At 37.1% G+C, this 12,391-nt stretch overlaps 1 protein-coding gene across 8 annotated transcripts in view; it reads right to left on the bottom strand.

Moving 5' to 3' along the window:
* The window catches only part of BCAS3 (BCAS3 microtubule associated cell migration factor), a 376,521-nt gene that overhangs the window by 298,928 nt on the left and 65,202 nt on the right, over positions 1 to 12,391 (bottom strand). For all 8 annotated transcript variants that reach the window (XM_049804065.1, XM_049804069.1, XM_049804071.1 and 5 more), the window contains exons 10-11: positions 5,604 to 5,680; positions 3,753 to 3,836 (exon numbers count right to left, since the gene is read on the bottom strand). In XM_049804065.1, coding sequence (XP_049660022.1) covers positions 3,753 to 3,836; positions 5,604 to 5,680 — 161 coding nt within the window. The remainder of the gene's footprint in view (positions 1 to 3,752; positions 3,837 to 5,603; positions 5,681 to 12,391) is intronic.

Here is a 12,391-nt window from a genome sequence, read left to right as displayed (position 1 = left end):
CTTTCATCCTTTTAGTGACAAACCAATATATTGCTCCTGTTTCTCATAATAAATACATTTTACGTGATTTATTTGTAATGAATATCTATAGAAAGCAAAAAGAGGTATCAAAAAGATATGCCTTGGTAATCAACAGTATGAAAGCCTCCTGGTTAGTCTGAACGAATGAACATACAACCAGTTATAGATTCAAGTTCAAACTAAATGTTGAAATGCTCATGCTTCACAAAGATGTTTCCCTTTCCTGCTCTTGCCGCATAATCTGAAAAGGAGGTTAGGACAGGGAAGAAACCTATTAGGAAATTCATTTTAAACGGCATGCCAAGTTTGACCACTAAGATGGGGAAGGTCTGCAAGAGCACCACTTGCAGGGAGAATGAGCTGAAACGTGGCTCACTCGGGGACATGGTGGGACCAAACCCCTCTTCAACAAGACGTAGGAAAAAAACCAACAAGGGAGACATAAGAATCTCTTTTCCTATGTCCCCTTCCTTGCTGCATCCAAAATGGACCGATATGGATAATTATAACAAGCAATTTCACATTCAGATGCTTATCTCAAACCAAGCACTTGAATATTCCCCCATCACTAATACTGTTAAGTAATAATGGGCTTTATTCTGAAAGATATTCTCCGTCCATTCCACTGTGTTTGTTCAACTGGAGTGAAAAGAATCTTTATCCCATAAGGATCAATACTTTCATTTTCCCAAACACATCAATTTCTATCTTTGCTAAACATTAACCTGAACTGGAATCTTGACACATTTTCTATTTCCAAAAATCCTCTGCTTGGTCAAATTAGACAAATTATCAGAGCTTTTTAGAACAGGAACAGACAGAAAGCCACCAAACAAATGCGGGGAAATGACAACAAGAGATTGAGCTGGAAAAAATACATGTGTTTTTCCAGCAACGGCAAAAAGCAATGGTCTTGCAAGATGCATCTAAGGAGAAACAGGAAAAAGTTCAGTTTTCAAAATAAAACCCTTCCACAAATAAAATCGAATGGGACAATGACGTAAAGGAATTCTTCATAATGTTACCAGAATAACAAGAGTTTTGGCACCAGTGAACACCACACTCCAACATGACCACAATTTTGACCTCAGTATTCTCAGTTAACAGGGGAGCTTCTGACTCCTAAGTTAGTTGATTAAGGGGGAAATTTATTTGCTGCATCAAGTATAGTACGAAGCAGTACATCACCCCGAGGACAAACCCACTGTTCACTAACAGGACGTTCAAAAGCATTTCTCAAAGGAAATACCATTAAAGTAAATATTCTGTACTGCCATTGAGATCTTCTACAGAGGATCTGAAAGGTAATTCTCAGAAATGACCCTGTTGAAATGACTCTTGGCTCTCAGCTTTATCTTTCTCCTTTATATGAAGGTTCTTTCACTTCCTTCAATAAGAAATTGGAACCCAGATGGAGAAAAGGCTGTAACCCAAGATAATCTGACAAAACAAGAACTTTTACAGAACTAAAAAGCAGCAGTGTAGGGAACAGAAAAGGACATCCACTTTCAAAAAAGCTAATACTTCTGCTGATCAAAGCAAATGAATTAAAACCCACTGCAGGCTGATAAGATATAACAGCAGTAGAGGTTTATAATTGAAGACTTACTTAAGCAAGGAATAAAGTTTATGGTGAGGTAATGAGATGGACAAAGAGCAAGAGATATTTGGAGTATTTGCCAACAAGAAAGTCAGCATTTCAGTTATCAGAGATGAAAACTTGCTAGATAGTAAGCCAAGATTCAATGAAATCAGTAATAAATGAAACATTTCAGATTTACCGTTGCGCACTCAGACACGAATAACAAATTAATACAGCAAGGCTGAGATACGCTCGAGAGCCAAATCATGCAAATATTTAAAACTATATTAGTATTAATCTTGTCTATTACAGTAACATCTAACACCCAGTTGAGAGCAATGCGCTATGCAAAATATAATGTAGTGTAGAGATTGTGCCCTTACGATTACCCATTTTCCTAACTTTCACTATTACTTTATCTCTGTACAGAGGCTAACTATCTCTTCTTTCCTATGATTATAAATGATTATATTTCTCTTCAGTATCTACTCATGTGATGCAACGTCACTACTTCTGCGTTTGCCTATGTTCATCTTAACGTGGGAATTTCTAGATTATGATCCTTGACTAGTACTACTCAGCAGGTAAGGTCATCATCTTGGTCCTTACTGGCTTTAAAACCTAGTTATCCACGGTCTTTGGGGGTAGGGGCTATAAAAGATGTCCTCCTCTTTTAGATTTTTTTTAGTCTGCCGCAAAAAATTAAACCTAATAGCGCTTAGTCTTTGATGCCTACTGGAATGCTTTGACAATCATTATATGGTTTAAGAAAGCTTTGGCCTGTTCTTCAGTCATGAGTAGGCTTGGCTTTGGCAGTACAGTGATCCGTCGGTAAGATTTTACCACTTCTGATCATAACTGTGGCTGATCATGCTAAGCCAGTTGGTTTTTCAAACTTAACTGTGCTATAAAAAAACATGTTAATGACACTAAGATTGAAGGAGTTTGGGGAGATTCCCCCACCCCCTTTTTTTTTTTTTTTTTGCTGATGGTGAAAGTATGCAAAGAGATAACAGCAAATTTCAGATGTCTTCAGAAGAACAGCAATTCAAGTTCTCCTCAACAGTGTAAAAAACTGTGATTTTTCTCCTCCTCCAGCCACAGTGAGATTGTGTCCAAAGCTATGCTGATGGAATATATTTGTTTTTATGTTTTGTTTTTACATGAGATGGCATGCTCTATGTCTCTCTTTGTGGGTTCTTATAACTGTTGTTTTCTTCAGTGACGCTCAGCTTTCTGTGCTGTGCTGTCATTTAATTCCTATTATTAGGTTTGTTTTGTTGTGCATATCAGAAATGAAAAGGCTAGTGGTTACAATGAAAGCTTGTAATCAGCACAAAGTTTGCCAGACAATGCCAAAACTCACTTTGTGTATGTGTGTGTGTGTGCGAGAAAAAGAAATTACTTGGCAAAATGTTGCAGGCAAGTCCTCAAGGAAAGGAGCGGGGAGGGGGGAATAGTAAAACAACAGTTCTGCATACTCTGGCTCGTTTAAGATTTTTCCAAGCCGTGGTCTTCTTCTGATACTACGAAAACACAGATATTTCTCTGAAAACAGAGGGATATTATAATGTCATCTGAACTAAGAAAACTAGGCAATGGAACCTGTATGTAAACGGTCATTAATAAACTCTAACCTTCAAAGAAAGCTGCCAGGTAATTAATTAGCTCCAGTACTGCGCTGTCATCCTTCAGAGAGATTAAAACATATAACACTAGTGTGATTGAGTCGAAAAAGCACCAAGCACTTGTAAAGTCAGTCTTCATTATGCTAAAAGAGTAATAATTCACAACGTTGATTTCTAATCATGTAAACTTGTAGTATTATGAATAGCCATTATACAAATACATTTTACTATGATTTTCCTACACAAGGGGTCACTAATATGAATAGCTGTTTGTAACAAATAAAATTTTTAAAAAATCAGTTCTGAAGGACGGGAATACTTTGTGAAAAGAATGGCTACTCAGAGATTTGCAGGATCAGGACCATATGCATGGTGCTATTGCTAGGATGTTTCTTACTGTGTTTTCCCCTTTTGTGAATGGGGGGGGGGCGGGGGGGGAATGACACACAGTACAATTCAGCAGGGAAACCTAATAATTATCTTACAGGATAACCTCTCCCAGCAGCAGATGATGTACTCACTTTGGCAGCACTAATGACTGTGGCAGTGTAAGACTGAATGTTGTCTCCACAGGCTCCACCACGGGACTGATGGCATCGGATCAGCTACAAGAAGAAAGACAGCAACTGAGTAACTACTATTAAACTACATAAACCCATAACCCATTACCATAGCTCTTATTTATCATGTACAGTGGTGTGTTTTTTCCTACAAATAGCAAAAAGCCCTGCTGAGACACTTAACCCCTTTTTATAATCTTCTGGGTGCCACCCAGACTGTCGCATACTCAACTCCAGTTTTCAATTACAAGATGAGTAGTCACTAAGAATTCATAAACTTTGAAATGGTGGGATTTTTGGTCTGGCAGCAATACCACAAATAAATTTAAATAAATATAATCAAAAGCTTTAGCCATGTATATGTAACATTAAATATCAGACATTCTAAGAATCTTGAGTGTGGCTTTCCCCTGCTTTTTATGACTAGCAAGCAAAGAAATGACAAAGGAAAAGAGCTACTTTAAACTTTACGTTGAATAGATTAAAGGAATGTACATGGGGTTTACTCTATATTGCCTTCCTTCAAAACCAATAAACCAAAACAAGACTCTTCTACCTGCCATCAACCAACAAAAGCAGTTCTTGCCTTTGAACCCTAACCAACAATAGAATCTGTGCTTCTAACTAAATAAAATGGCAAAAACTACAAATATTTGTTGCTTGTACACATAACATGTTGCCTGTTTAACTGCTTTAGCAAAAAGAAAACTAAAAATCACTGTATTTGTTTCTACAGGCTTTCCTTTCCTGCTTTATTTAAGTATCTAAATAAAAATAGTTAAACTAGGGAGAAAGGGGAAGTCCACAATGAATATACCTGAGAACACACAAGCCGTTTAAATTCCTTTCACGAGATAATTCTTTTGCTGATCAGTGGCTTATATTTTTGGCAGCAGTACTTTTTAAATCCCAGGCTGACTGGTTAAGTTTTACAAAACCACATAGGCGTGGCATTAAAGGAAAGGCAGGCCTGAATTTGGAGAGAAATCAGTTGTGCTTGAAAAGGTGCAACAAATACATTTCTAAAGTCTGTCTCTGACAATTTCTGGTTCAGCTCCAGAAGCAGCTATTCCAGTCACAGGTGGAAGGGAGAAAAAACATCTGCTTTGAAATAAAAATAAGGCATTGGAACTTGAATTTAAAGTTTTCAAACACTTCAAGCTTTAAATACACAACCACTTCTCTGGCCTAGGGCTGGGTAAGAACAGTGATAATTATTTTGCTAGGGATCTGTTTTCTTCTTTTGCCTCTAGAAAAAAGAAAAAGTCATCCAACTTTTTTTTTTTCCCCTGCAGCTTAACAATTTCAGCAATGTTAAAAAGTGGTCATTTTAATGCTATTTCCTAATTTGCAAAGTGCATTGCTGTGTTGTCTAATACAAACTCACCGCCTCTGTCCTGACTCAGTTTCCCCAAACAGAATTTCAGAACCCTCACTTGCCTGCCTTTCAGAGGTGTCTATAATTAAGTGCTTTAAACTTTTTCAGTGCAAAATGGGTTAATTATTGAGCAACCTCACTGAAAACACACGTTGACAGCCATCTTCTCTGCCTATGCTACTTACATATTTATGACCCCAAGTTCACAAGCTTAAATCAAATATGCAGAGTAAATATATGACATATATGAATACCAAAACACAACCAGTGTGGGTCAAATATAAGGTTGGTCATAATTATGCAAGTCCTCTTACAGATCATCTTTTTCACATTTTTTTCTAAGACTTTTCTTTCCCCACCCCCTATATATACAAAAGCTAGAAGGATATCTAGAAACAAAGAGAAGTATTTTTTGAAATTAAACCTTTCCTTACCTTATTTTCTGCATATGCAAGCCAACGGCTTCCAAGAGCAATGGGATTCATGTTTGGCCCTGGACAAGGATAGCAGCCTGAAAAGTTTTAAAAGGCAACATTAAGAAATATCCTAATGACTTCTTACAAAGAATTTTACTTATTGCCAAGAAAACAAAAAGTCTAAACAAAAACCTTTCAATTGCTAATATCACTCAGTAAATGCTTGCATTTTTGTTCCTAAAGATAAGGCTGTGGTTAGATGAGCTATTTTAACAGTTAATTATGTGTAAATACTGATTTCTCCTTATGTTTGCATATTTTAATGCCATTTTGATACAGAGGGGTGTGGGCAATATTTGACTGGATTGTTCTGTATCTTCACATTTTAATTTTACTTGATTGATGTCTTTCCATTGGTCAACAGTTTCAGTTTACTTCAAGCTCTTCTAGATTCTTGTGGTATGAAAGGGTGTATTGTGCTTTTGGTTTTGTTTTTAATAATTCTATATACAAGCCCTTAGCCTCTCAAAATACTTTTGCACACACTTAAGCTTACACAGTGAGAGAATTTGTAATTACTTTAAAATCAGTGGCAAAGTTTCCATTGTTCACCTGCTTTTCATTACCTATATATTATCATTAAAAATAGATATATACACATGCATAGAGATGAACATAAAATAGAGAATTATTTCTGAGGATTAAAAGGTGAAAATACCTATAATAGAAAGCCACTGAAAACAGCTGTGAATGCAAATATGGCAAGGCTTAAAATGAATTAGGCCCATGTTAAATGCAATTTAAAATATAAAGCCTGAGTTAAAAAACAAAACACACAACCAAAAAATCCCCTCAAAAAACAACCACCAAGAATATCACACTATTAACTATTACAATTAAAAATACAGAATTTTAAACTATTGAAAACAATTAGATAACACTTAAACATAAATGAAAAGCTTAAGTAATCTACAATTAAAAGTACCAGGGTGGCTCTCATCCTAATTGCTACTACTATCCTATTTCCATGTCCTGTTTCCCCTCTTTTGTTCTTCATCATTTTAGATTAAGCTCTTTGGGGTGGACGGCTGCTCTTTCTACATCAACATGTAAACCCCTGCCTGCATTTAGTGCTCAAATCCTACTGATGTATCTGAACTTTAGTATTCCAGCCCTGACACTGTAAACGTCCACGCTGTACGATTCCAGCAGGCTGATTTCAGTGGGATCCTTTGTCAAGGCAAGAGTCTGAAAGTTCAGATACCGAAGTCACACATATGAAGCCACAAAACTGTCTACTGATTAGGGCCCTGATAACAAGATTTAAGCTTGAGTGTTCAAACTTGAACTAGTAAACTAAGACTGCCAGCCACACGCGTAACGCCATTTACTAGACGTAAACACGTTCTGGTATAGTAAAACTTATACATATATATATGAAAGAAATATTGCATAAGGGGGAAGAGAATGGGGGGAAGGAGGGGACCATCAAGCAAATGGTTAATCTCAATTTTCATCAGTTCTTAGGCTAATATAGACAATTTAGTAATTCATGTTCTCCCTGGTTGGCCAAGCAACAAAACATTTAAAAACTTATAGACATGTGTGTCTCATTTGAAGGAGCCCTGGTTTGCTGATCCTGTATCACAGGCAGAAGGAGCACTGAGATCAGGCAAACAGCATTTTAGAAGAACACATATAACCGACAACTGCAATTTATTGCATAAAATCCTATGCTGCATTCTGAGAAGCAACACTAAAAAAAAAAAAAAAAAAAAAAAAAAAGACACAAGACACAGCTAGCTAAGCTTCTATTTCCCCAAAGGCTCTTGTGTCAGACTCTTGATACTGATCTGCCAACCACAGTGAGAAAAAGCAAACGTCTTCACCACCTTCTTTCTGCAAGCATCAGGGTCTTTTCAAACAGGCCCCAAGATAGTCCAGAACATTTAGTGAGGACAACAGACTTTTAAAAGTTTAATGGCATTATTTTCAGTGCTTGCAAAATGGTGAAAAAGGTGAGTGGGAGGGTGTTAACTATAGCATATAGGTGTAAGCTTACACTGACATTTGACAGCACTTAAAGACACATTTGATGGCATTTTGTTGGGCATGTGCAGCAACAGCTGCTATACTGTTCATGCTGTCTAAAATAAAGCGCTCTATTTCATTTTTGAGAGCCGAGCAGTGAGGGTATTGCAAAATTTGAAAGATCATACCAAGCTATTTCACAGGTTATAAAGCAATGGAAGGAGAAAAGCAGCAACTCATCCAATTAAATCCATCTCAGGCCAGGAAAGCCAAACCAAGTGAGTATTTTGTAAGGCCTTATCACTCCTTGATCTCAGGAAGGAAAAAGAATTCTGAAGAGATGATGCCACAATTGTTATTGCATTCCAGAAGTGCATAAAATGTGGGTAGCCAGAGCCTCTTAAGGAACAAAGCAAGCAAAAAAAGGTTGTAAATACAACCCTGGGTTGTAAATACAAACGTGTTCTTCCGATGACATTATAGATCAGGACCAGTAAGGTTTTAATGCTGACTTCTGCTTCGGCAATTCTTATCTGGGTCACTAAAGACAGTCAGGTCCCCCAAACTTCATTTATTTTTCCTCCCTTTTCTGTATAAAATATAGCATTTAAAGCTGTCAGATGATAGCCCTCATCACACAAATCTCTACAGTGACTTCAGAATCAGTCACTTGCATTTCCCAAGCTCTGCAAGCACCTCGTAACATCCTTGCAGCAGAAAACAAAAGGAGTATCAGCCAACAGATGCACTGTAACAACAAAACCCAAGCAATTCAACAACTCATAACGAAAAGAAACATCTTGCTCAGAAAAGGGAGCTGTTCTCAATTATTTCAGTGAACCGAAGCAAACGAAGAACTGCAAAAAGCATTATTCTTCAAATAAAAAATTAATCGAATAATTTAAAAAGTTACTTAGAAAAACTGCAACTCTCTTCACTAAACCCACTGTAGATAGTTCGTTCCATGAACTGGACTCCGTCAATCAGACACAGCTCCACACACAAATCAGCCAATTCTAATAATAACCTCCACAGAGGTCAACAATTCAACTCGGTACTAAACTCTACTCTCCGATACGACAAACAGCGTAAAAAAAGAGCTATTTCCTCCCTTTCTTTTCTTTGCAAGTCTCTGCATTTTGGAAACTTGCAGCAGTACAAGGATAAACAAAGGGTTATACTTCATGGGAAGGAAAAGCAAATTGTTTTTCTGCTTTCCAAAAAAACAGCCGGAGTCAGCAGAACATCATCTACTAGGCAAATGAAAAGACAGACACAGCGTGACCTATCAAGCTCGGCCATCCAATCGTTACCAGCCTAACTCTCTTAAAGATTAACTTCTATTTCTATTAAACTTCAAAACAACTGAGGAAAAATCCATTCCAAGCAATAACAGCAGCAACTTTAGCATGTTTACAATAGGAATGAACATAATGAGAGTGCAGAACTAACTGTCAAGAAGACCAAAGTTTCCACGTTTTAATGACAGTATGGAGAGGTCATCCAAGAAAAGATCACTCGGGGAAAGTCCTTCCAAAAGTACAGCAAATCAAGCAAGTACTAAAAAACATCTGATCTTAGAAGAAGCTTTACTGGGGCTATCACCCACAAAAATATAGGTGAAAACCTACTGGAAACTATTGTAAAAGTTTTTAAGTACACAGTTACTCTGTCCCTCTGTGTTTTATAATGACACACAGAGGAAATGCACTACTTCAAAGCCGTGAAAAGGCAAAAGTATAAAAATACTATTTTGCTAACCTGAATCGAAGTGCAAGTTTTTCTGCTACCTTGATTATCAAGTTCCTATGCCCAAGAACTCCAATTGGTGCTGGCCTACGCAGCGCTGATGAATAAGAAACGGGCTCCAGGCTCCCTCCGAACAGGGACTTGGCCAAGAGCCGAGCATCTCACGGGCAGCGAGCACTCTGGTCCCTCATATTCTGTGCCTTGGTTTTCCCATTTCCAAGATGCAAGTGCTACCTACATCGAAATGGTACTGTAGGTAAATTCTTTCACTTTGCAGTTTCTTAGCTTCTTCCCATTTTTTTTTTTTTAATAACTGAGTTATAAAATTATAAACTGAAATAGCATATAGTTTGTGATTATAGCTTACTTATTGCTGTGCTGTCTTTATGTATTTGGTTTTACTGAGAATACAGGAATCCTAAAAGTTACTTAAAATTCTCTGAAGAGCTATACAAATGTTTACTTAATGAGTGAGCAAAGAAAAGGCATGCTTATTTTACATTATTTTTCAATTACTTTTATGAAAATGTCTACCACCCTTTGGAGATTCATATCCATATGCCCATAATAAACCAACTCACCTCCTCTACTCATCTCTGAAAATTCACACAAATATCCACTTCTCTGACTCTGGATCTTTCCCCTGGTCTATGCTCCTACAAAAAACTAAAGACCCCAGTCCTACTCTTAAATTGTTTTCAAAAAACTCATCCTCTAGCTTCAGTAACGGCAGTGTGAATACACAGACAGCAGCCAAGAAGAGAAAAGCAACACATTCCTCTCCTCCCACTTAGCTTTTAAACAAACAGTGCATTGGGAAAATACTGCTAAGAGCAACAGGGCCATTAAGAGCCATGTCAGCTATAACAGAGATTAAGCAAATAAATCACAAAACATGTCACTCTTAAAACCTGAACCACTTCTATTGGGGCAGCTCTTCATCAAGCTCCACAGTTTTTTCATGAGGAAAAGAAGTTTAAAAAAAAAAAATTAATACATATATATCTATAAACCCAAAAGTCCAGTATGGGATGGAGAGTTGTCGGCTAAACACTGCAGGAATTCTCAATATCCATAAAAACTTGGCAGTTTGCTACTTCACATCCAAACACACAAACTTTGGAATCCCACAGGCAATTAAAAGCCTAAGCTTTCAACAGCTCAGTTCTTCAGGAGGACCAGAGCTGTGCATCTGTTATCCGTGACACTGCTACAGGACAAATCAGTATCTTCAGATGTGCTCTATGTGCGTGCCCTTCTCATTCACAAAGTATGGACGATGTACGTGCTCTAAGTGATTCTGCATATGTACCAAACATAATACATACCAACATGGCCTGTTTAAAAAAAACAACAAGCATGCAATGCAGGTGGAGGACCAGTAGTTTAATAACAATTTCCCTCCAGAAGTGAGCACTTTCATAGTTAAGGCTACAATTTTTTCACTTGGTCCTTCTTCAGAAACATCCTACGCAGCCTGAATGGCTCCATTAATGAAGAGCTAAAGACGGCCTTATCACAGCAAAGTATTCAGACCCAAATATGCACTAGAAGACAATGTTTCTCTCTAGAAAAATCTGACGCTAACAGTCAGAACTTGTCTGACCTAAGTCAGAACTTATTTTCAGTTTACATAACGATCTACTCATAACTGAATATGGCTCCTTACCCAGAGTACAGCTGTATTTCCCTCTCAGACCTCACTGAAATGCACTGTAAAATGACATGCAGTAAACTGTTGCAAATTAATGCGCGAATGAATAAAGCTAAGGGAAAGAAAAAGCCAAATCGGAAGGCTCCAGAACATTGCTTTTCTTCAAACACATCCCAACATGCTTATCTTAAGACACTACTGTACTGGTTGTTTTTTAATTTCACAGCATGTGGTAAGAATTCTTATTCTCTATACCTTTTTTTATAGGTGTTTCCTCCCCTCTGTCTTGACTTTGGTTTTACCTTTTAATGAAAGCCATTTTAGTAAGTTCTCTTCTGTCTCCCCTCCACCCCATCACTTTAATAGGAAAACTTCCTTTTTCCATAATTTTCAATACTTTCTTTTTCCCAGTTTTCTCCGATTTCCTCTGCATTGATACATACTTATCCTTTTTTTATACAAGTTTTAAGAATTATCCTCATGATTACTGTGGTGGTTTTTTTTTTTTTTTTAAATGGACGTTCCACACTTTATATATGTGAGGAATTCATACTAGTGTTGTCCAGTTTTATTTCAAGCTACTTCTCTGTGCGCGTGTTTATACCATATGGGTGTATAGGCAGAATTACCATAAAATCTGTTTAGGATTCTGTCTGTAATCCCAAACTGTGGAAGAAATTGCATCTCTTGAGTATGATGAATATGACACTGGGATAGGATACAGTCAGCAAACACAAGGAAGACTGGTCAGGGCAGAGATCTCCAAGGCTAACCTACATCCTAAGGCAAAACTAAGTGAAACCTTACTGAGAAAGCAGATTACTAGATAAACAAAGATTTTTTTGTTGCAGTATGTGAAGAGGTTCATTGAGGATGACATATGCCATCTTAACTGTATAGTGTTTTTAAACACAGTTTTCTGAGCAAATTCCAAAATGCGTAACTGTCTTCAACCAAAATTATTTGCCTTTAATCTTTTGAGGTATTTCCCAGATATCACTTTAAAAATCTGTGAAGCAGTGGTATTGTGTATTTTCAAATAAATAACTACAATAGCCCACTAAAGCTATGTTACTTTTCAGTCACTGGATATAGCTCACAATCAAGGAGTAATTTTTTTCTAGGTCTTACAAAATATACAGCACTCTGTAGTAATGAAATTACAAAACTACATTCTTAAGTCTTACAACCCAAAGCAGCCAGAAAACAGATCCATGCCAGACAGCATAGAAAGGGAATATACAATAAATAATGAGTAGAGTAATACTGTTGTTGCAAAAGCATTGTTTATTCCAAGGAAAACAAATTATATAAGTTGTTTTATCTAATATTTTTTGTTTGTTTGGGGTTTGTTGGTGGTTGTTTTTGTTTT

The sequence above is a fragment of the Accipiter gentilis genome, chromosome 6, assembly GCF_929443795.1.
Source record: "Accipiter gentilis chromosome 6, bAccGen1.1, whole genome shotgun sequence".
In the NCBI taxonomy this organism is placed as follows: Eukaryota; Metazoa; Chordata; class Aves; order Accipitriformes; family Accipitridae; genus Astur; species Astur gentilis.
Note: the sequence above shows the minus strand (reverse complement) of the source record. Positions and strands in the feature narration are given on the sequence as shown.